Below are 26,938 nucleotides of genomic sequence, written 5' to 3' on the forward strand. Positions count from 1 at the left end.
ATTCACCGTGTACTTATTGTGTTTTGGTGTTCGTCCGCGAAGAGATGCCTTTTGCTCTCACGGTCGTATTATAGATAATTGCCATGCGAGTTTTGGCTTGATAGAAGCTGACATATACCGTTAGGCATATTATGTATAGTAGATACTCCGTTGTATATAACACATACTGCTCCTTCATTTAATGTAACAGGAATTCTGCCACTGTTGCTGCTTCAGATGGAACACTAATTAAAGCTTGTCGTAATTATGTTCACTGTAATTAGCGTGCATTTGGGCGGAATGACTCGTTCTTAAGCGACAAGACATTTACTACGAGATGTTATTTACATTCGTAGAAATTATACGTCATTATATTGTTCCATTACTTTTGATCGAATTTTATAACTGTTCCCAACAGTATGATAAAAGCTGAGTGGTAAAGGTGAATTTGTCGTGAAAATGGAGATTTTTTGTAGCCTCACTTGTTAAAGTTCATAAAATCTCCAGGCAAATCACAAAGTTGTGAAGAGATTGTAACTATTTAAAAATTTGTTTTGCATTCACAACATTCATTGAGGTATTGATGAAATATATGAAAATTCTTAAAAAAAGAGTGTATGATCCTTTCGGCATTAACAAAGATTGAAAAAAATAGCTTGAATTTACAACTTTCTGCTTTTTTGTAACATAGTCTTCTATACAAACTGAAACTACATTTAACGCAACAATACTTTATTTTAAAACCTCACCGACCGCTATTTTTAAGAAGAAGATCCCTACTTAAATTACCATACCATATAATCTGAAGAACCTCAGAGCAGAAGTTTCAATCACAGACGATACCTTCAGAGCAACATATGCGCGGCAATCATGATAACAGATATAGAACTATAGCCGCAGAAAAATTAAAGTCATTGCCAGTAAATCAGTGCAAATGGAATTTTCAACAAGAAAATCTTTTTGTCTGCAAATGTGCATCAATAGTACTCGCATTCCGATAAAACCAGTTGTTAGGTACTAAGAGTTGCATTTAGTTGAAAAATTAACATTAAATACACATTCAAAAACAAGATAAAAGATCTGAAGCTGAGAAATATGCACTGGCTTCTAAACAAAATGTCACAACTGAGACTCAAAAATAAATCTCATCTACAAAACTGTATTCATATCGATTTGGTCGTATGGAATAAAACTAAAGGGCTGCAGTTAACCTTCAAATACGAAAATTCACTAAACATTCGAATCCAAAACACTCCGTATGTTAAGGAAATCCCCTTGGTACGTTTATAACCAAACAATTAATAACGACCCCAATCAATCAAACATCTGATAAAGAACTATTCCATAAAATACAAAAATCTATCCAATGACCACAATGATGAATTAATCATCTATTCATCCCGCCCCTAGTAGAAAGAAGATTGAAGCGAATAAGGCCCGAGCAGCTCCCACAGTGAATAAATACTCTCAGAGTACTTCAATGGATGATTCGTGACTCACTTTAGTTACTTATAGGCTATTTACTTATTTCTCTGCTTATAGAGTAGATTTTGAATGTGCTGTATATTAATAAAAAAACATTTATAGCTTATTCAATCGCGTATAAGAAATGTGCCATTACTTTCATGGCTAATTTTTTATAATGTACTCATCTACAAGGTCACTTTTATGGTTGCGTATATAGTATTACAAACATACATTGAATATACAACTCTTCTATAGTTCATGATAGAGGTGCACATCTTTGGAAAATTTAACTTGACAGATAATTTATCTCGAGTCGTTTAGGATGTCTTTGTAGTTCTTTGGATGCCATAATTGACCCAATAGATTTGTAATAGGTACCTTCGATGAACATTATCCATAATTAATGGCTTAGTAACTACCAAAGTTGAAGTAAATGAAGGTCCCTTGCTACGAATATTCTTCATTAGGTCATGGACAACTTGAATATTTATTTCACGCATTTTTCTGAAAATTCTACGTTGTAATTGTTCTTCATTTACGGCTTGGCAACCATCCATCGTAAACTTCGGAAGATAAAAGTGACCAAACATCTTCAATTGGACGAGCCGGAGGTTGTCTTGTCTCGGTACAAAAGGTATTTTATTTTGATGTTGCCAATTTTGAATTGCCCCCACATAATAAAGAAGAAATGAAAATAAACAAATTATTATGACGATCAAATACAAGCATACGCAAACGATGTAACAATAATGGCTAGTAAAAGAATAGAACTAATAAAGGTTAGCAGCAAAAGGACACACGTGTAAAGAAGGATGAGGGAATACAAAAAGAATATGGAGCATTTAGAAAAAATAGAGAGTTACGTAAAAGCAAGAATGTTAGTAAATAGAACAAATTAAAATATAGAAAACATTGTGACAGATCAGTGATGGAAATAACAGTCCTATCTAAAAAGGCAGAAGGAGATCTGAAGATAATCGTAAAACAGTTAGAACTATACTCGGACCAAATATTACAGGAGATGGAGAAAGGAGATCATAAGAAATGGAAAAATAGAAGAACTGGAAGAAGAAAATAAAATGAGGTAAATGAAAGCACAAAGACTAAATGGGGCAAAACACACCATGAGATGGAAACATACAGAAAAGGTAAGGAGGATAACACAATAGGTACTGGATAGGCAAGCACCGAGACAGACCAAGGAATACCTGGAGAAACCAAATTAATGAAGATACCAGAATTGCAGAGATAGTAGACTGGAAAGCAGAATGAAGAAACAATAAAATAATGGAGGAAAATATAAACAGAGCCAGGACAAACAAAAAAACTATAACAAAAAGAAAAAGACAAGTTATCCAAATAAAGGATTTGTTGTCGCACAAAGCGCTAGTCATAGCCCGAGAGATTAAACGGCATAATGATGATGAATGGGATTATGAAAAACAAATAAATATACTCATAGAAACTTTTCTTTGTTTTTTCTTTCTAAAATCCTATGTATTTCCGATGTAATAATCATTCAAAAGTGTTTTTAGAAATATTATTTAATGGAGTGAAAAAAACTTCGATACTTGATGAAATTGGCTGATGGGTTATGTGAGCTTTATTCAATTTACATATATTTCAGACATGATATTACGTATTTCTAAATGCTTGGCATCGTTGGATGCTTTGATCGCAATATAACCAAATTTTTATTTTGTTTTTAAATAGGCTCGTGATGGCCTAGTGAATTTTTTTCAAACCGTCCAATCATTTGATAATATAATTGTTTTATTATTATAATCTTGGGATGTCGGAATCATCGTTCGTCATTTCTCATTTATCATTTTTCATGTATTTGTGACTAATTTTATACATATTTTTATTTTAATTTGGCCTCATGTTTTTTAATTGAGTTTGAAGCATAGTGTTACAATATTATAAGTGTGCAATTTGATTTTATTTTTTGTTTCGACATATAGATGTACTGTAGCTGCATATTTTTCACGGTAAATTGGTAAAGTTAAAGTCCAATGAAAAAACTTCATTAATTTTAATCCTCAACCCATTCCAATTTCATTTTATGGGTGTCACCGTTATTAGTTTTTTGTTATAATTTAATTAACAGTTTTTTCTTTGCATTTCCAAACCATTATTCAGCTTACATATTCTTATCGTTATGAATCGTTATGATGTTCCATTTTTTTCCAATTTAATTATAAGTGTAGTCTTTTCGTTGATGAGATATAAATCTTAGTAATATCTTGTAATTTTGCTACGAATTTCGATAATAACATTTTAAATTCAAAAAACCATCCAAAATATCCATCATCTGAAATTTATTGGAAAATATTCTATTAATTTTTCAATTGGAAATGTTTTCATATCCGGACTTCATAAAAAAATTTTTTATGACACACACACATTTACTAGAGAAACTACTCATTTTTTGTTGGTTTTTCATACCAAACGTTTATTGTTATCATACTAAGAAGAGTATTAAGTAGCTGTTAAAATAAGCTTTTATCATTTTTATCAAAGAGACTGTTATTTTATTATGAACGATTGAATATCAGCAAATTAATTAACATCGAATTCTAAATACCCAAACCATATGAATACGGCTGATAGTCCGTTATGAACTGAAAGAATCATAATAAACTCACACCAAGCTGTAACTTCAATGAGATCATGTTCATGTTCCTATTATTTGAGCAAGTCATTATATGAGTATTCGGCGCGTTGGTAATTAAACATTTGTTCAGAGGTACCAAATCCTGTATACTACTTTCACTTATGCCTTTAGGAACACTGAAATCGGCAACAACCAGCGTTAATTTTGAAAATTTTATTAATCGGTATTGCGAGATCACCAAATTGAGCTTATAGAGACAATTGTCATATCCACAAATGCGTTAACTTTACAAGAAATGGATATTCCATCGCGTTTTCTACTTTTGATTCCAGAAGCATCCGTAAGAACATTTTTTCTTTGGTTTGGATGATTCGAGTTTGATGTAGATAAAATTTCATCACCAACCAAGGATAAATGGTGCAGCGCATTGCAGACGATAAATTTGAACTAAAAACGTTGCAAATACCCTCACTTATCACATTTAACAAAATGAGAAGTAATTTTTCATCGTAAGGCTCACTTCAGCTGTTAAAGAGACTGAAATTCATGAATTGCACTTTAAATTAATTGTGTATGATTCAGATCTAATCCTTAATAACTTATTACGTGAATTTTCAGCCCGCAGATTACAAAATATTTGCAGATATATTGATATATATATATCCTTAAACAACCCTCGTCATATTACGGAATAAATATTTGAAAATGTTGTTATTTGCAATTCTATTTTGCAACTTCTCCGCCTCGAAAATGATATCTTCTTACAAGACTTCTCTATGTCCTTGTAAATTACTAAAATTATCATATTACTTTATCATCAATCCCGTGTATTATTTTCGTAACTCGATCTATTACCTAAACTATCATTTAAGTATTCTTTTCCCGATAAAATATTTCATCTGAAGTTTCAGTTGAAGCGGTGCATCCTGCATAAAGCATCAGCATCATTTAAGGGGATAGTTAGAGCGTATCAATTTCTCATGCCATTAACGGACCATATCTCCGCAAACATTCCTACTTAGGCTCTTAGTTTGACCTTTTGTCCTTTTGGTTGGCCGAGCTTACAGCTCTTGTAAATAACATTGTTCGCTTGGTGGACAGACTAGGGATTATCTCGGATTATGACCAGTTGGAAAATGATAAAATGAATTGGATGAGATAGATAGAGAAAGTTTCTGTTTAAGTATCGGATTCATTCATCATCGGTGGCGTGGTTATCACTGGCAAGTATTTTTGAATTTATCAACTTCCAATAATAAATAAGCGAATTGTTGAATTTTGATTGTTCATATTTCATTTGAATAAAGATTCACAATCAAAAGAAATTTTCAGGGTCCTTTCTAGATAAAATGCATTTATCTGATAAAAGTAGAGAAAATGGGAAACATTAATAAAAGTCATGCAAAACAATTAAACTATAATCATTTTATAAAGACTACTCATGTGGGTGCGAAGACTTATTTTCAACCTAGACAGTTCTGTATTCAGGATTATATCAGTTAAATACACGGTGAGTCGGGAGGAGCGCACCAAACTCTAGGAGTGTTTTATACACATGAAAATAATGTAAAAAAACTCATATTTTCAGTGTACAGTGAACAGTAACTGAACGTTAATTTCAAATTTATGTGATTGTTAGAGCTGCAAAATGCCAGATACTTATTCAAATTTACAATATGCAAATATGGTGTTTGTTTATGGTTTCTGTAATGGAAATACTAGAACTGCTGCTGAAGAATATCTTTAAAGCTTTCCACACCAGATATCCTGATAAAAACGTATTTATTAGAGATTTTAACAAATTATGCGAGACTGGTAAGCTTCCCAGTGCTAACATATCATCTGAACGCGCTACTCGACAAGATTTGGTAGAAGTAAAAAATATTCTGCATCTAGTAAAAGAAGATGCAACTACTAACTCACGGAGAGTTGCCACTCAATTGAAAATTCCACAAAAAGGGTGATAAACCCACTCCACGAACCAGGTTCATATCCTTATCACGTACAGAGAGTACAGCACCTACAACCAGAGGATTACGCTAACCGTATGGAGTCTTGCCGGTGTAAAAATCACCGTGTTGTATCGAGTGAACTCTTTACGGATGAAGCTACATTTACCCGTGATGGCATTAATAATACTCGTAACTATCATGTATGGTCGGACGAAAATCCTCAGGCAACAGTCGAAAGCAATTTTCAACATCAGTTTTCTGTAAACGTGTGGTATGGTTGACAGTTATTTAATTGGTCCTTTCATTTTGGAGAATCGTCTCACAGGAAACAACTACCTAAATTTTTTACAAAACGAATTACAGAGGATGTCCTGTAAATATTAAAATGCAGATGTACTATCACGATGAAGCTCCTGCACATGTCGCCCGTCAGGTCAAGCAACATTTGGAAGAATGTTTTCCAGGGCGTTGGATTGGTCGTGGAGGTCCCATTAATTGACCTGCAAGATCTCCAGACCTCACAGCACTAGATTTTTGTTTATGGGGCTGGATGAGAAATGAAATCTACAGAATAAACGTGGACACACGGGATGCACTACTTAGACGAATTGAGAATACTGCAGCCCATATTAAAGAAGAGAGAAAATGGAAATATTAGTTTTTTCACATTTTCACGTGTATAATACATTCCTCGAATTTGATGCGCTCCTCCCGACTCACCCTGATAATAAGTTAGAAGAAAGTAGTTTATAAATTTATTTTTTTTAGTTATATCACTAGCATTCAATTGAAAAGTTAGGTCAGGAAAAAAGGGGGATTTGTAGTTTGAAAGTATGGGACATGAAATATTTTCAAATTTCATAAAAAAAGTAGCATTTTCTAATTGAATGATGAAAAACAAATAGAGATATGTTGAATAATTTTTAGGTAGGATAAGTAAGAGTTTGTTTGAATTGGCCCTGATATAGGAGTTGCTCCTCTGCAGGGCTGGGGTTGTGGAGGTTGCGTGGGGTTGTACTTGCTGTCCTGGCTGGAAAGACAATTGAGCAAACGACCATTGCCAGAAGAAACCGAAGAGGGTTTGTCTGTAAGTAAAAATGACTCTTTTAGATTTGGTTTATATATTTTTTTGTTTCACCAGGTTACAAGGAAACCACAGAAAACCTGCAGCACTGACTATCGACGAATTTAGCGAGAATGAAAACAACGGAAAACGGTAGTTTCATCTATTTATACGGCCTCTAGTGGCCATGACATTTTTCCATCTTTTCCTTTCAAAGACATTTATTACGGCTATCATCTAAAATAAGTTTCATTTATACAGGATGTCTCAATAGTAGTTGAACATAGGATTTTTCAAATTGAAATAATCACATTCTACATGAAAAATTATGTCAAATTTTAGTAACTTCACATGATTCAGATCTTTTAATATGAGGGTATGAGAGTATCCTATGACTATCTGTTTCTAGAAAATTTTTTTCGTTCAATTTTTTCGTTTCTATTCCTACGTCTAGGGTATATGCACAGAAACATTCCAAACGAGATCATCTGCAAAAGTTTTGTGCTAAGAGCAGTAGTTGATTAAGTATTTCCAGTATTCTCAAATACCATCGATACCATATCAAGATGCATCAGTATTTGTACACCGATGACTTATACCAGAGAATGAAATTTTGCTTATGGGCCCTTGATCGACTCGAAAACAACAAGAGCTGAAGATAAAAGTATTGTTTTGATCAATGAACGTTATTGACGACCCACGAGCCCAAAGATAGCAACTCAGATCAATGAATAAAGGGATCCACAATGAAAAAGACATTGGAAGAAGCTCGCTTTTTGAAAAGGTAGTACTAATGAAACCTTTTTTGAATTTTAAAGTTTGCAGTGGACTAAAGAACATAAAAATTGGAGAGAGTTTTGTGGAGTGATGAGGCAAAATTTTAGGTTTCTGTGGCTAAGAGAAAGAAGTGTTTATACGCAGGTCCAAGGAAGAACGGATTTTAGATTTATGTGTGATCTCAACAGTAAACCAGGGCGGAATCTCGGTGATGGTTTGGAGATGCTTTGGTGGACTTAATACCTAGTAATAATTTTGAAAGCATTGTTTAAGTTCCACTTCAAAAATCTGGAAATCCCTGGAAAACGGAAAACGATGATTATTTGTGAAAACTGTCACAGAAAATCGCAAAATTGCGTACCGAAATAATAAAAGCAAGCGGAGGTTACATCGATGATTCAAAAACTACATACCGTTGTTTATTATTACTGTATTCTTATCTAAACATGGTCTTTAAAATATAAATATCGAAATCAATCGTATTGTTTTTATTTGTTTGAATAGGAAAAAACTATATAACAATATTGTATTGCCATATTAAGCCATCCCAATTAATTTTTTCATCCCGCAAATTCACCATAAGAGTAAGTTTATCTAGGATATAGTTGGTATAGTGAGTTAATGAACTATTAGATACTTTACTTTGAATTCAAACTCTATTTGTTCAACGACATATATTTTGCTTTGTGTTCAAATAAAATCGATCAAGCTTACAGTATTTTATTTCTTCAACTTTCATGGAATTTAACAGTGATGCATAGTTCGATAGACCGCTTTTGTTCCGAGACAACCACAACAACATTTCAGAAACATGTTTCCACTCTATCAAAAGGTGAATTTGCAAATAAATGTTATCAGATGATTACTTTAAACATTTCTGTATTCCAAAGACGCTTATCTCAAGTATTGATGTAGCTGTTGCCTGTGTTTAAATATTAGGTTTTCTCGTGATTTTTTTCTAATAAATGCATGAATGCCAGCTCAAATACTGCATTAACAACTTTTTCATTGTATTGCACGTCCCCTGTGTATAAAGTTTCATGTGCTCTCTTGTAATAATCTACAATAAATCACTTGTATCAGTTTTCTCACGATATATTTTGAACATAAACAGTCTACTATGGTAAATTTATTATATGAATGGAATTACTGGAAGCAAAAGCTAATTTAGAATTCTGGTTAAACGTCAGGTAGATCGTTAGTTAAGGAAACGTCCCAGATTACCACAAACTTTGCCGAAGGCTGAAAGTTAGTCCAAAAGTCAAGGAGCTAACTAATTGCGGCCGGTATCTATGTCTCACTTGGTATACCGCTGATAAATCATGACATTTTGTGCAAAACATCTACAAACACAAAAACAAAACGATCTTTGTTGGCAGATTTAGTAAGGAGGATTTGCCAGCGGAAAATTGGTGAATTATTGAGTTTTATGATATCATTTACAAGGAAAAATGAAATTCAAACAAACATCAACACGTAATTTTACGAATTAACAATGAAATATTGAAAGAAAAAGAATAATGATCTTATTTTCACAGTAAATTCAGTAGAAATTGAGCCAAAAATTATTTTTGGATTTTCTCTCACGAGATTGATCGATTACAGTATAAACATTTTTCTATTTCTGTGTTATCGAATAATATATTACTTTCTATAGTAATATACTCAAAATTGACAATGGAGGTAAATTTTCAAAGTTTTTGTTTAAATTGGAAATGTCATGAAGTTTCCAATATTACGATGATACATTGAATGGTTTACAAAAAATTTATATACATAAAAAAGCGAGAGATTTACTAATTTTGAAAATTTTAATCTAGAATTTTTCAATAAAAAGAAAAAACTAGCGAGTTGATTCAAGCAATCAATTAAACGGATATATATTATGTAGTGTATCAAGCCTATCTCCACATAATGACTTGTGTGAGCCATGAGCAACAACATAAAATCTTCAGGAAGTTGCTGTTGTGCTCAGTTATTGATTAGACATGTTAGCTCTAGAATTTTTCAATAAAAAGAAAAAACTAGCGAGTTGATTCAAGCAATCAATTAAACGGATATATATTATGTAGTGTATCAAGCCTATCTCCACATAATGACTTGTGTGAGCCATGAGCAACAACATAAAATCTTCAGGAAGTTGCTGTTGTGCTCAGTTATTGATTAGACGTGTTAGCTCTAGAATTTTTCAATAAAAAGAAAAAACTAGCGAGTTGAATCAAGCAATCAATTAAACGGATATATATTATGTAGTGTATCAAGCCTATCTCCACGTAAGGGCTTGTGTGAGCCATGAGCAGCAACATAAATTCTTCAGGAAGTTGCTGTTGTGCTCAGTTATTGATTAGACGTGTTAGCTCTAGAATTTTTCAATAAAAAGAAAAAACTAGCGAGTTGATTCAAGCAATCAATTAAACGGATATATATTATGTAGTGTATCAAGCCTATCTCCACATAATGACTTGTGTGAGCCATGAGCAACAACATAAAATCTTCAGGAAGTTGCTGTTGTGCTCAGTTATTGATTAGACATGTTAGCTCTAGAATTTTTCAATAAAAAGAAAAAACTAGCGAGTTGATTCAAGCAATCAATTAAACGGATATATATTATGTAGTGTATCAAGCCTATCTCCACATAATGACTTGTGTGAGCCATGAGCAACAACATAAAATCTTCAGGAAGTTGCTGTTGTGCTCAGTTATTGATTAGACGTGTTAGCTCTAGAATTTTTCAATAAAAAGAAAAAACTAGCGAGTTGAATCAAGCAATCAATTAAACGGATATATATTATGTAGTGTATCAAGCCTATCTCCACGTAAGGGCTTGTGTGAGCCATGAGCAACAACATAAATTCTTCAGGAAGTTGCTGTTGTGCTCAGTTATTGATTAGACGTGTTAGCTCTAGAATTTTTCAATAAAAAGAAAAAACTAGCGAGTTGAATCAAGCAATCAATTAAACGGATATATATTATGTAGTGTATCAAGCCTATCTCCACATAATGACTTGTGTGAGCCATGAGCAACACCATAAAATCTTCAGGAAGTTGCTGTTGTGCTCAGTTATTGATAAGACATGTTAGCTCTAGAATTTTTCAATAAAAAGAAAAAACTAGCGAGTTGATTCAAGCAATCAATTTATCGGATATATATTATGTAGTGTATCAAGCCTATCTCCACGTAATTACTTGTGTGAGCCATGTGCAACAACATAAAATCTTCAGGAATTTGCTGTTGTGCTCAGTTATTGATTAGACGTGTTAGCTCTAGAATTTTTCAATAAAAAGAAAAAACTAGCGAGTTGAATCAAGCAATCAATTAAACGGATATATATTATGTAGTGTATCAAGCCTATCTCCACATAATGACTTGTGTGAGCCATGAGCAACAACATAAAATCTTCAGGAAGTTGCTGTTGTGCTCAGTTATTGATTAGACATGTTAGCTCTAGAATTTTTCAATAAAAAGAAAAAACTAGCGAGTTGATTCAAGCAATCAATTAAACGGATATATATTATGTAGTGTATCAAGCCTATCTCCACATAATGACTTGTGTGAGCCATGAGCAACAACATAAAATCTTCAGGAAGTTGCTGTTGTGCTCAGTTATTGATTAGACGTGTTAGCTCTAGAATTTTTCAATAAAAAGAAAAAACTAGCGAGTTGAATCAAGCAATCAATTAAACGGATATATATTATGTAGTGTATCAAGCCTATCTCCACGTAAGGGCTTGTGTGAGCCATGAGCAGCAACATAAATTCTTCAGGAAGTTGCTGTTGTGCTCAGTTATTGATTAGACGTGTTAGCTCTAGAATTTTTCAATAAAAAGAAAAAACTAGCGAGTTGATTCAAGCAATCAATTAAACGGATATATATTATGTAGTGTATCAAGCCTATCTCCACATAATGACTTGTGTGAGCCATGAGCAACAACATAAAATCTTCAGGAAGTTGCTGTTGTGCTCAGTTATTGATTAGACATGTTAGCTCTAGAATTTTTCAATAAAAAGAAAAAACTAGCGAGTTGATTCAAGCAATCAATTAAACGGATATATATTATGTAGTGTATCAAGCCTATCTCCACATAATGACTTGTGTGAGCCATGAGCAACAACATAAAATCTTCAGGAAGTTGCTGTTGTGCTCAGTTATTGATTAGACGTGTTAGCTCTAGAATTTTTCAATAAAAAGAAAAAACTAGCGAGTTGAATCAAGCAATCAATTAAACGGATATATATTATGTAGTGTATCAAGCCTATCTCCACGTAAGGGCTTGTGTGAGCCATGAGCAACAACATAAATTCTTCAGGAAGTTGCTGTTGTGCTCAGTTATTGATTAGACGTGTTAGCTCTAGAATTTTTCAATAAAAAGAAAAAACTAGCGAGTTGAATCAAGCAATCAATTAAACGGATATATATTATGTAGTGTATCAAGCCTATCTCCACATAATGACTTGTGTGAGCCATGAGCAACACCATAAAATCTTCAGGAAGTTGCTGTTGTGCTCAGTTATTGATAAGACATGTTAGCTCTAGAATTTTTCAATAAAAAGAAAAAACTAGCGAGTTGATTCAAGCAATCAATTTATCGGATATATATTATGTAGTGTATCAAGCCTATCTCCACGTAATTACTTGTGTGAGCCATGTGCAACAACATAAAATCTTCAGGAATTTGCTGTTGTGCTCAGTTATTGATTAGACGTGTTAGCTCTAGAATTTTTCAATAAAAAGAAAAAACTAGCGAGTTGAATCAAGCAATCAATTAAACGGATATATATTATGTAGTGTATCAAGCCTATCTCCACGTAAGGGCTTGTGTGAGCCATGAGCAACAACATAAATTCTTCAGGAAGTTGCTGTTGTGCTCAGTTATTGATTAGACGTGTTAGCTCTAGAATTTTTCAATAAAAAGAAAAAACTAGCGAGTTGAATCAAGCAATCAATTAAACGGATATATATTATGTAGTGTATCAAGCCTATCTCCACGTAATTACTTGTGTGAGCCATGTGCAACAACATAAAATCTTCAGGAATTTGCTGTTGTGCTCAGTTATTGATTAGACATGTTAGCTCGTGCTAGAAGTGCATTTGTTAGAGCAAAAATTTACGAGAAATTTGATCATATAAATTATTTATAATTTGCATCAATCCTGGAAAGACTAGTTAGATTTTTGCTGGCGATGAATTAATATTCGCTTATGGCTATGATCCAGAAAGCAGAAAGTCTTCAGTTCGGAAGCATTTTAAATCAATAAGGCCCAAAAAAGCTGACAAAGTCGGAGAACAAACACTGACAATGAAGATGGACCACAAATTACAACAGATAGAGCTAGGGATAAGGGCATTAATTTCACAGCAATTTCTGACTCGTTTCCAGTTTGTATAAAGAATATAGATGATGAAAAGACGAGTGAAAGTAGTCCGACAAATAGAGTTGCAATTCCGAAAACTAATTTCTTAAACTATTTTAAGGAGTGAAAATAATGTTTGGAACTTTTTATTCAATCATATAGATACTCCGTCGAAAGATAAATGAGAGAAAAGAACATAATTGTGTGGATAGAAAGGTAAGCCAAATGCTTTTGGATCAAACTAGACAGAATAATCTACTTGTACATTGATAAAACGATATTTCTGATTTGTAAAAACTTCTCTGATCCTATGCACGGATGATGTCACATGTAATAGTGAAATCGGGATGCAATTTGATTGTTTATTGTTTGTTTGTTAGTTCAAATTGAGTACAGAATATTCTCTGGTAAGGGAACTTACATTGGAATTTGTTACTGATACTTAGAGTTACTGCAACTACCAGCCGTATAAGAGAATACTGATTTTAAACAACCACGTTAAGAAAATCAGCACTAATTATCAAAGTCGTAAATTTTTATCATTTCAATTCTCATTTTTTTAAATGAAAGAGCGAAATGTCCAATTTTGTAATATATATTTATTAGACTTTTTGGTCCAGTTTTCGAGATAGATTCTTGAATGTCATAAGAAATATATACCCATATTTGAGCGTTCAGCTGAGGTATTCTATTTTCTTCAGCTCTGCTTGAACTAGGAAGCAGACAGTTCTTAGTCGGACGATGTCCTAGCCTTTTGTCTTGTAGGGCATTATTCTGATGCTCCGATTTTGAAAATTTTGTTTCCTTCATCTAATTAATTTCTATTTCCTCTATCTCTCTATTTATTTTTATAAACTAGGTTACTGATAGCACTGGAACCATCAGTGAATCATGACATGGTATGTTTTCAAATTGAGTAAATTATGTCGTCCTTCTTATTATTTCGTTTTACAGTAATAATTTCATCAATTCAAAATCCTACAAAAAGAAATTTTAGCCGAAAGTGCTTTATATTTTTCTTAGCTGATTTTATTCTTTTCACAAATTGGGTTTTGACCAATCTGAAGATAGACAAGTCTTTGTATGTCCTTTCTCATCCTCAGCCCGGGCGCCCCCCCTAAGGGCAGAAGGGCAAGCCTTCAAGGGCAAAATTACAAACTTTTTTTTTGGTTTTCCAGGGTGCTTATTTTGCATATGAAGGCGAAATTTTTCAATAGTTCCATTGATTTCTCATTTCTTAGACCTTTTATATATGTTTAAGTTTCTAATCGTCATGATTCCAAAAATCATAGAAAATTGTGGGAAAAAACATGAAAGACCTAAAATCAAAACGATTTAAAAACAAAAATTGAGTTCAGAGTACTGTCGAAAACATCCGAGAGATGATTTTCACCGCTCCTCATATATTTTTGATCCTTTTGGAAAAATCAAGCAGTTTTATATACATTTAATGCAACCCAAATGTGATTTCTATCGTTGCCATCAATAACTGTTGTTTCAAATTCTAATTTTTGGCAGAGAATTTCTGGCCCAAATTGATCTAATTTGCTTGGTATAATTGGTGGATGAGAAAACTTGTATATATTTCTTATTTCATAATTAATATTGCTACCAGAAATAATTTCAGAAGATGACTATCGAAGTCGACAATTTTTTTTGAAAAATACAAGAATATCTTTCAAAAAGTATTACGGTCTGTAATTATACCTAGGTATACATATAATGGACTTTAATTTCAATATAAAAAATTTAACAAAATAAAACTGGAAAGAATCATCATTAATATTTACGTACTTTTTTCTTTCACTTTCATGTTTGCTCAATGTATCAAATTTTCCGAAAATAGATTTCTCTGAAGTCTTAACTTGGAACAAGAAGTTATGTGAAATGTTTTGTCTGCTTGATTCCGAATGAAATGAACTTAAACAGCTCGTGACTTCTTATGCATATGTTTAAAAACAGAAATAAGAGTATATTTGCTTCGCAGTTCCAGAAAATTATACATAAATACGTTCGTCTATTTGATTATTCCAGACAGTGTTTTAATTAAGTAATATCGCGGAGAGAACTTCATGCCACCACTTAAAGTCCTGAAAGAGTTTTACAATGAAATATGATAGATTTTTGAGAAAAAATCTGATTTTTTAAACCATAGAGAAGAAGATTCTCAAGTAGAGCAAATGAAAAGTGAAAACAATTAATAAATTGTCAACAACAGTTTCTTATTAATAATATTATTAACTATATTACGCCATTTAATTTGCAAATTTTCAATACCAAATCGATAAAAACATTGGTGTTTGAGTAACAAATCTCGACATGGCAGTCTAAGTGTTTTGAATCTCAATTTTCGGCCTCTCAAAAATTGATGTAGCATTAGAAATAGATAAAAAATCGAGGTTGCCATAACATGAGAGTATGGTGGGCATTTCTATTGACAACCATCGAATTCTTTTGATTCAAATTTGTCCACATTAGCGAGTGACCAGATTCCAGCACTTCCACTCCACTACTTCACCCAACATAAAAGAGAATATTTTTCCGGTGTAAACGCGGCGTCGTAGTTCTTCATTATGATAAATTTAACGAGAGCCGCTGCCTTTTCCCTGATCATGGAGGATAGAAATCCCTGCTCTGCTCATTTGCTTGATGCAAATGCTCTCATATGATCGAGCAAAGTTAGTTCAGAGTGTTTGACAGTTCCTCGGCTCTTTGACATTGATTTGTTTCTACTTCTAGCCCGTAGCATGTCGTTGTCTAATGTTGCTGCGATTTCTAGACGATAGAACTTTGGGAAACCAAAATTACTGGTTGGACATATTACTCTCATAGCTCTGATCTGCCTCATTGATTCGGTAAGGCACTTTAATCTTTTTCGGAGATGTTTCACCTAATGTTGGTTGATCATTTATCATTTTCTTAAGAAAACTAAAACTAATTAATTTAATGTGGTACAGTGAACTAATTCTAATAAGGTATAGTCAACATGAGACTCGTTCATTGGTTCCTTTTGACTGACGTGAACATGTCGATTTAAATTTTCATTTCACGTTATCAAGTAGATTTTGCTCATAAACTTGATAGTATCAGTATATACAAGAGGAATTAAGAAATTACTCAAGTTTTTTGAGAAATGTGCCGAGTTCTCAAATAGATGTATTATCTAAGAACTAAGGTACCCTAAAAATATCACGCCACAAGTATTTCTTTGGTCCATCATACTTTTATGAGTTCTTATTGTATCTGAATTGTTTTTATACCTGGTCCAATTTCCTCGAATTTTCAAATATTATTATAATTTTCTTCTGATTAGCTGTCCAAACATGTTGTGAAAATTGAAAAAAAGAAGAAATGTTGAAGTGAATAGTAAGCTGGTGATGTCAAAGTCATTGGCATTATTCAAAAATTCGAATATTTCTTAAAAATATCAATTTATTAAGTGATATGTCAATACATACACCAACCGGCACATCAATACTATCACAAAGTGATGATTTCACAGTAGAGCAAAATGTAGAACCTCCACCGCTTGATTTTTCCAATTTAGTAGTTGGAAAAACGTATCCCTTGAAATTCAAAGATCTTCTCTCGTTTACACTGCAGTATATGTTATCTGAACAACCTGGAGACGCTGTTAATTTCGGAGCAGATTATTTTACAAAATTGCAAACGGATAGATTGATGAAACTGTATAATGAAGAATGCTTATCTGGAGACAGTGGTTCATGTACGGTACCTACTACTTCAACTGACATGACAACTCAAGGAAGCTCAAGGACTTTTCTTGAATTGAATTTCTGGGAAACCAAATCACTTCAAAAAAGTAAAGTAACAAAATCGAAAAAATCTAAACACATGAAATAAACTTATTAAATTGTTGGATATTATTTTATTTATAGACAGAATCCATTGAAACCTGTGTCAACCATTGAAATGGAGAATTTAAAGACATAAAAAGCATTCCATGTAGGTTAAATTGGACCAATTCAACCAAAACCTTTTGTTATTGCTTTTTGCAATTTCTTAAAAACATTTTCCTATGTATAGTGATAGTTATGTTAATTAGATCATAATAGATAATTTATAAGGTAGATTTGAAGTTTAGGAACGCTACGGCTATTGATTATTTGACTGTCATCAAAGTGACGAATTTGTTGGAATAGCAACGAAATGCCATTTCGTAACAATAGATATAACATGGGGCCATCGTTTCACATCCGAGTCAAATGAATAATTAAACAAAGCATTAGGAGAACAGGCTCCAAATGAATACGAAGAATGCTTCATCTGCAGGTGAAGATTTTTGGGGTACCAATGGAACATTTTGATCAACTATCTTGGAACCATCGACAGCTTCTATTCTGAAATTGATAAATTGAGGTATGAGTTGCTACCTCAAGCACTTTAGTCCACGCATACTCATCATTCGTATTAATTCCTTTTTCAATATTGATCTTAAAGATCTACTAATAATAAAAAAATAGAGCATTGTTTAAACAAACGAGAACCACTTGATTATATTTTTTTCGGAGCCGGGGGAGGGTGGATTCATATTCAGCGTGATATCGTGTTTATATTTGATAATTTGTGTTGTTCATCCTCAATGGTAGAATGTTTGCTATTGAAGAACCGCTGATCATATATTAGGTAAACATACGTGAATTGAATGGAAAAGTTTGAGACCATTCAGTAGTTTATTTCCTGAAACCGAGTGGGAGAAATATTATGAGAATAATTTTCTATTGTAAATATGAGTGATTATTTATGATTGACTCTTTTGTATGAAGCTTGTCTCTTTTGCATATGTAATGTTCTTAGAATTTGGTATGAAATAACTACTATTGATTTTAGTTCAATATTTTGACTTATATCTTCGTTTTTCCGAAGCAACACTTGGCTCATAAACATTCAATGGCATTTTGTACCATTAAATTTAGTGTAATGTAAAGACTTTCCACGATAATACATATTTACATGCCGATTACAGCCATAATCATGTGTATTCAGAAATGAAATATTAGTTACTTCCACATTCTTACATCAGCTAATAAATGAACATACCTCCAAGCTGAACTCAAAAAAACTGAATAGAAAAGTATCAGACAAAACAATTCAGTCGAATTAAAATCACTCACACCAACTATGTTGCTGCTAATTTCGAAAAACTCCACACCAAACTATGTCAGGTTTATATTTGTTCGAAAGTGCCTTAATGCGTTAATTGAACATTGAGCTATGCTTTACCAATGTATATGTTACCGTGAAAGACCGAATTTGGAGAATGTCGACTTCAACCGATGACTGTCAACAAACACCAAATAAGTCAGTGAAAGATCAAATTCAATATTTCCTTACATTCTTGTATATTCGGACCCTCACACATGTATATCGACACATGCTATGGTGGAGGTCGAAAAGAGAGGAGCCGACGAAGAGGCGACTGGTTGTTATCTGCCGAGTCCTTTAGTCTGCTTGAAGTCGTCAGCTTTGTTTGTCTTATGCAAGGTTTGACGCTGAGATAAATGTTTTCTTAAACTTTTTCCTATACCCTAATACATAATACATAATACAGAATGGACAGTGCAGTGAATCATGATTTTTTTATGTTAAATGCATTAATTGCAGGTGAACAACCATTACTTCTCCTAAGAAAAGTACTTAAAAATACTCTCTGAAGTTTTTTGTGCTAAAATTAAATGCAAATACACCTTTGGTTTACAGATGATTAAAACATTCACACTAGACTAGACCACGAGGAAAAGATACGTGTGCTTAAAGAATTACAAAATGAATACAAAAATATATGGAGTTGTAATGTTGTATTTATATTTATGCAAACATTGTCAAATGGAACACAGTGCACCTCAGAAATGTATTGTTGTGAAACCAATTATCAGTTCTGATTTAAACTCATGTCAAGTTGATCTTATAGATCTGCAGTCAAACAGATATGGCGGGTATATCTGTGAGTATCACAATGGTGTCTCAAAATCATTCAATTCATTTGTTCAACTACAAACTTTGAAAACTAAGAATTAATGTATCACGTTCGTCCATTATTTTTAACATTTGGTGTTCCAGTAATATTGCACTCAGACAATGATAGAGAATTTAGACACATCAAATCATATCCGAAATATGTGGAAAAATGTTAAGTTCATGAGGAGGCTCATCACAATCAAACACAAGGCTCAGTTGAAATTGCCAACTATGATGTACAGAATATGCTAACTACATGGATGAACGATAACGATACAAATAAATGGTCAGAATGTGTAACCTTGGATCAATTCGCCAAGAATACAACGGTCCTTATGAAGCCATCATTAGCATAGCATCGTCTTTATTGTTCAGCGAACAAATCGGAAATATCGAAACTAGAAGAAATTTAAAATACTTCTGAAACCAAAAAACAGCTTGAATAATCTTAAGAAAACCATAATCCGATGAAAAAGAGGACACACGAGTACCCTCAAGGAGCTTTACCCACGTAATCAGTTTGTAATTTGTGAAGAAATGTTACTCTCCATAGATAATATTTATTTTCAAGAAATTTCGTTGAGAGAAGCAGCTGCAAGTAATTCGAGAAGCGTTGAGCATACACGATGTCATTGTGAAGAGTATTCCACAAATAAGTACAGTTGTAAAGTGCTTTTGTGCGGTTCAAAATGTCATAATACGTTTAGTTGTTGCAATAAATAAGATTTGAATTACATATTTCAGTGAGTTTTTTTTATTATTTTATGTTCTCATTTTGAACATAGTATATTATTGAGTTTTTAACTACTATTATCTCATTTTGAATGTACTGTGTGTTTCAAGTTCTTAGTAATTTCTCTCAGAAAAAAAGGGGAAAATCGTATCGCCACTGAATTAAGGAGAAGAAAATATGAATCTCATGTTTACCGGTGTAAGTGAGAAATTAGGGTATTTAGACAATATTTTGGTCATCCACCAACCAACTGTGGAGTGAAGTATCAATCTCAAATTGTTGGAAGAGGCCTATGGGAACAATTCTCTATCTCATGCGCGTATTTTTAAGTAGTGTAAGTGCTTTAGTAAGGGCCGAGAGAGCACTGAAGATGAGCAACGCCCTGTGGCTGTTTCGACTCCGAAAACAGTGACCAAAATAAACCAAATTGTGCGTGATGATCGTCGAATGAGCATCCAGATGATTGCCAAGGCTGTGAACGCCAATAAAGAAACGGTTATAAATATTTTTCACGAGGAATTGCACATGACAAAAGTCTGTGCGAAGCTGGTTCCAAAAAATCTGACTGCTGACCAAAACCTCTTGCTTCAACGGGTACGCTTAGATTTCTTTGAATGGTTAGAAAAAGATTTGATTGGAAAGAAACCCGATTTGAGTCGATAGAAGCGGTAAAGCAAAAAATGGCACAACACCGAAAGGCCCTCACCAAAGAAGACTTCCAGCACTGCTTCGATTGATGAAAACAATGTATGGAGAGGTTTGTGGTGAGGGGAGTATATTGAAAGGGAGGCATTGGAATGTAGAATAATTTTTATAATAAAACACTTTTTCGTAACCAGACCTCGTATGTAGAATAAGAAACGAATTCTAGAATTTTAGCTCAACCTTACTGATGTATACGTGCTTCTGTACATGAAATAAGTTGAATTATTCTCAGGTTAAATTTTTTTATGGAACATTATCACTGATTGTTTTATCGTGTCAGACTATATTTTTCCTAAAAATAAATAATATTCCGTAGTTAACCTTATATAGTGGGTAAAATTTATAAACAAATGAGAATAGTTATTTGATACGAGGCGGTGACCCCAGTGTAATTGACGCATCGCTATCATCTCCATTGAAAACTTCAGTGTTATTTGCATTTCGACAGTTACAAAAAAATGGTGTTTTTCAATATGTGAAAAGTTCCGAGATTCATATACAACTGCAAAAAATGACAGGTTAGCAATCATATTCATATATTTTTGAATTGAGCACACAAAATATTTTTTAGTTTAGTTTCAAGTGATTTATGTTACCATGATTTTTCATAAAACATGTATAGATATTTGTGTAGTAATACAATGGTATTCATTCACTTTTGTTCGCTTTTATGCAAATTTGTATTATTTTTTCACATGTAAATTAGTTAAACATCATTTTCGGAATAGCAAGCAACTTGTTAAGAGGAGGAATCCCAATTATTTCCAAATAACTGACGATAAAATTTCATAAAGATTTTTCCGTATCCATCAATGAAGAAATTCTTCAATATTCGTTTTTCCTTTTGCTATTTTACTAAAAAAGGTACACTTCTTTTAACCATTATAATATACATCATCGCGCCGCCAAAATTCATAGCAGCACATAAGTACAAAGTTTTTTTGAAAATTTAACCTATACTTAGTCTATACACTTTTTCCAACGATAATTTTTGAGTCCATCCAAAGAATAGGCGAATGTTTTCGTTTGACTCTCTGTTGACTGCACAATACGTACAATTTTTTATAATGGGAAGACCCAGCAGACAAATAAATGAGTCAAGAGAGTGAATGGTTAGCACTTCTATCGCTTACATTTGAATCGAAAGCTTCTAGGAGTTTGGAGGAGGCATAAGGAGCAGCAACTTGACTTCTTCCATATTGTGGAAAAGTTGGATGAAATTGTGATGACAGTTGGGTCTAAACTTGAACAGTTTTTCTTAACCTAATTCAAATTTAAAAACGTAGTTTCCATGACAATTTGTTCTTTTATAATTTTAAGTTTCATTACGAGAATGTATTGATATCTAGTTAACCTAGACCAGTTCCATGCATAAGCAAAATATTTTGTTACCGTAGCAACGAACAATAACTTATTGGAAGTGTCAGTGTAAAGTTAGACGTCGAACAAGTAAACCAGAGTTAGGCAATGAATTAAAAAGAAAAAGATGTGAAAACTGTGAAATCACCGAAACTATGAAAATCGAAAAATTGTAATATCGAGCCATCATCAAGAACCTGTATTTAAAAGGGTTGAAAGGTAAGCAGATTTACGAAGATATGCTTAATACCCATGGTGATCAATTTCCTTCGTATGCGACCGTAAAAAATTGGACTGCAAGCTTCAAAAGAAGTAAATTCGTGCTTCAGTCCTTTGGGATTACGATGAAGTAATCATGATTGATTTTTTGGATAAGGGTAAAACAATAACTGGAGATTACTAATCGACATTTCTGATCACTCAAAGAGAAAAAATTGAAAAGAAAAGACGCGAAAAGCTAACCAAAGTTATTTTGTTTTTGCAGGACAACGTCCCTGCACACAAATCTCATGTTGCCGTGCAAAAAATTTATAATTTAGGATTTGAATCACTAGAACACTCTCCATATTCACTAGATTTGGCTCCGTCCGACTATCACCTCTTTCCTCAACTGAAAAAAAGTTAAAAAGGTCGTGAAGATCTGGTTTGCAGAGCAAGAAGAAACATTTTTTTGAAAGGTCTAGAGACGTTGCTTGTTCGCTGTAATGAATGTATCCAATTAAGAGGAGAATATGTTGAGTAATAAAATATTTTGACATTGAAATTTTGTTTGGTTCTATAACAGCTAAGAATTTTTTAATATATCCTCGTATATTGTTATTGAGACATATTGTTTTAATGAAATTGTGATAACAGCTGTTAGAATGCAGTCTGTGTTAAGGATATTCCTTTTATTAATAAAATCGTAAGACTTGACATTATTTTGACTTGAAAAAAAAAACATAGTAATGTGTCCTAAAATTTGGAATGAACGTTCAATTTTTTTCGATACAAAGATTTTCCAAACTTAACATACTACACTGAATATTTAGATGTTCCTATTTATCTTTGTATTGAATTTTTAACCTCTTCAAAACTACGGATTCATTTGAAATTCCACACACTTTTTAGGAACTGTCACAATCAAGTAATTTTGCTATATTATTTACTAATTACTACTAACAGACGTGCTCAGATATGCTCTATCTTCAATTTTATGACCGAAGAAGCACGGACTAATTTCACAAATTGAGATTGTTTATCAAAGGCTGGCACGCTGTCCATCTATTTCTTGAATAGAAGTAAATAATGGTTTAAAGCACTAAAACACACGCTCAAATAGTGAATCGAACGAAATTAGTGATTAAATTTTCGGGACATGCTCAGACATGACAAGAAAAATTCAATATGTTCAGACCAGTCATCGTATTGAAGGAATGTAGTAGGTACGCAATTCATCCATTTTCTACCCATCCTAGTTATCTGGTCTTTTCTTCATCTTCGCTCTAAAAGAACAACGACTTCTAAGTGTTCCAGTGCCAAGATTGTAGCATTTTTTATTGTGGGAGAAAACTTATCAGTTGATTTTCTAGACTCTCACGAATTTCAATCATCAAACAGAATAAATAAGGTTTTGGTCTGAACACGTTCATGAGATCTTAAAGGATAAAGAATTGGACGTGCGTATCCTTTTGTATTACCACGAAGCATAATTTTTTAAGAGCTTGCAAGACACCCAAATTCATGAAAATCCATACAATACTAGAATGGCGATCTTAATTTCAACTAAATCTGTGGCTGTTCCTGTTTTTTGATTTTGCATTCGAATTTTTTCGTTCCAAAATGTAAATATGAAAGAAAAAAGCTGTTCAAATATCAAAATATACTTGAAATATTATTTTTTATCTAATCTGCTTTACTGTAGGTATAGAAAACAATAAGATCTACTGATCGTCAGTCAAAAACAGTTGAAATGCTCAAAGATTTGAGCCCTGGTATTGCTTTGACGATATTCTGATTCCTAAGACTAGTAGCTCTAAAGGGTAGTTCTGTTTTCACACTGTCTGTCTTGATAATGTCTTCGTAGTTTATACCTTCTGGCTCAAAATCACTGTCTTCATTCTCAAGTCCAAGTTCATCTAGACCAAGATTTAAAACAACTCTAACCATTTATCAAACAGTTTTTTAGATTGTCATATTTTTTAAAATTTACTGCCATAGCCTATATGAAAAATAAACATAAAACTTAAGTGAAATGTACTATTTCTACTACGCACTAGCGACTACTAACAAGACAAACATAAATGGGAACGATTTAGCTGATCAGGCCATTAACATTCGCGCCACGCATGCGCAAAGTTTATTTTGGAAGTATAATTCGAAATACGATGCGGGGTAAAAACATACCCAAGTCGGATTCTATTGTTTGTCATGAATATCATAAGATGAATTCTAGTAGAGAAAGACAAACATCTTAGGAAGTTTCTAATTAACATCGGAAAAGTAAAAACTTGAAAATTCACGAGGACACCTTAAAAGTTGTGACTATGGGAGTACATTCGAAGTACGTCGCACCGTGCCCTGAAATTATTGTGGAAAATCGATTTGATTTCAATTTGCAAGTGATTGTGCATTTTTGTGCATTGTGAAATATTGAGCCATTAACTAATTCTGGACGTGTAGTAGGTAGGTAAAGGTCGTGCACTTTTCTGACATTGGAAAAGCGTATTTACGAAAAAGGCAAACAGATTCAAAGATGAATAAGGAAAGAATGGTCAAAATTTTTAATCTTTTGGAAAAGTCCCGGCAATGAGCTCTGCTGTTTAGTCCGAGTAAATATCTAACAGCTTTCATCTGTAGTTTGAAGATTTGCTCAAATTGAGTCACACCACACGTACCCCAGAAACTAAGGGCATATCAGAGATGCGACTCAATAAGAATTTTACAGATTCAACGATGTGAGTGGTAGTGTTATTCAATAGAAAATGCAGCAAAGTATTTTGATGTGATATAACTTTGGTTTTAGAAACATTGTGCCCGAGAAGATTAGTTATAGTTTCCAAGAGAAACTGTGTCATCAAATTTTATTTTTCTTTCAAAAATTATCCAAAAAAATAATTTTAAAATAGAAAATACTTAAAATCAAGAACATTTAGATCCATTAATATATCAAAAGGTCTAAGTAATGAGGAATTAAAAAAATTTAACAAATAATTAGATATTTTGAAATGTGTCAAGTATGTGGAAATATTGCACATGTATAACCGCTTCCAATTTACTCATGCTACAAAATAAGCAACTATTTTTTTATCAAATCATCTGTTTATCTCCCAAACTTTTCGATTTATCTACGTCAATCGTACCAATTTGGGATATACTCAATATTTCTGACTTATTTGTCACAATAAAATACTTGCTTGTTTGGAATTTTTCTATTTAATATGTATTTTCTCACAGATAACACGTCGTCTTTTTGGTTCGCCATCAACAACGGAACTATGGAAGAAGAAGAGGCGGATGGTTTTGGTGGAATACTAGACTATAAGAGCGCATATAGTTATTGGGTGCCTTTTACTTTTGTAGTGAGCGTAATAAAAGATGTTATATTAAGTTTTGTAATGATAGTTGTCGAATCATTCGCGATATATTTATTTTGTCGGTTTAAAAAATTAAGACAAAATTTGAACATTTACATTTTCAATATGTGTTTCTTAGATATTTTTGCGCAGTGGAAATCCATAATAGAGTTTTTTAATTCATTTGTTTTATTTTCGAGCTCATCCAAATGTGATCGGTGTTTCTGTTTCATTATACAAATGTATAAATGTAGTTTGGCTTTGTATTATATTCTTTCTCTTTGTCTTGCTTTAGAATGGTTTGTTATTTCTTACAGTCCGCACTTCTCTCCTTTCTCCAGCTGTCTTCGGATAACGTTTGTTGTTATTTTGAATTCATCATTCCTAGCACTTTCTTTTTTTGCTTCTTTTTGCGTAGACTGTTATTGTAATTGGACTGAAACCCTCATTTACGGTGTATACTTGATATTTATATTAAATATGATTATCTTAAATATATTAGTTTATAAGAGTGAGTTAAAAAAACTCTATTCCCATACGTCGTATGTTTTTGAAGTATCAAATATGGTAGCGATAAGTTTTTTCTTTCTTATTACTTACCATATTTTCATATCGTACTTTGATATTGGTTTTGTGTTTGACATGATCATACTTTTTACAATATTCATACCTCAAACTCTAGCTCATATACATTTTTTGATGATAATCTTAATTTTGTTTAAATATAACATCGACGTTAGAAATGTTTTAACTCGCCATTTTAGAGGCTTGGAGGAATTCAATGATGATCAATTTTTAACTAAGAATGTGGTAAATTGTAATACTTATGTCCATGCAGACAACTTTGGTAGCGTAGAGGACACAAGAAGAATAAGTAGTTTTATATAATGTATGGAATGATAAATATAAATATTGATATTCATTGTATTTTTTTCTTATATGTACCCAATCAATCATAATACAATTTATTTATAAGATAATCGCAGCTTTATTCAAGAAACCCTACAATTGTCCTCATTAATTAAATTTATAGCTTGATTTTTTGAAGTTTTTTGATACAATGCAATGTTTCATTTTTCTCATATTTCTCCATATAAATCGTAGAACCTCTTCTGACTTCTCTGTTATGAATTGGGCTAAGATGGTTACTTTTATTGGAGAACTTCCGAACGAAGTTGATTTGAACAACCATTTACTCTTTCCTATAATCTACAGCACAATGAGGACCTATTACAACACCAGCTTTTAACTTTTATTCTTTTTAAGTCTCTCCTACTTCATCTACTCGTAACTACATTTTTCTAGGGCGTCCAATACTTCTCTTCTCTTCTACTGTATAGAATTATTTTGTATCATTTTTATCATGTCTCTTTCCATATTTATCTCAAAATGTTTCCATC

The 26,938-nt window shown here is 32.7% G+C and overlaps 1 protein-coding gene across 1 annotated transcript; it reads left to right on the forward strand.

Moving 5' to 3' along the window:
* The first annotated feature begins 21,021 nt into the window (after window positions 1-21,021).
* Window positions 21,022-26,515, forward strand: LOC130444123 (uncharacterized). Its single transcript, XM_056779144.1, has 2 exons — window positions 21,022-21,143; window positions 25,420-26,515. Exons 1-2 carry the CDS (start codon window positions 21,137-21,139, stop codon window positions 26,424-26,426), a joined length of 1,014 nt encoding a protein of 337 aa, XP_056635122.1. The 5' UTR covers window positions 21,022-21,136; the 3' UTR covers window positions 26,427-26,515.
* The last annotated feature ends 423 nt before the right edge of the window (window positions 26,516-26,938 follow it).

This window comes from Diorhabda sublineata, chromosome 5 (genome assembly GCF_026230105.1).
Source record: "Diorhabda sublineata isolate icDioSubl1.1 chromosome 5, icDioSubl1.1, whole genome shotgun sequence".
NCBI classification, from domain to species: Eukaryota; Metazoa; Arthropoda; class Insecta; order Coleoptera; family Chrysomelidae; genus Diorhabda; species Diorhabda sublineata.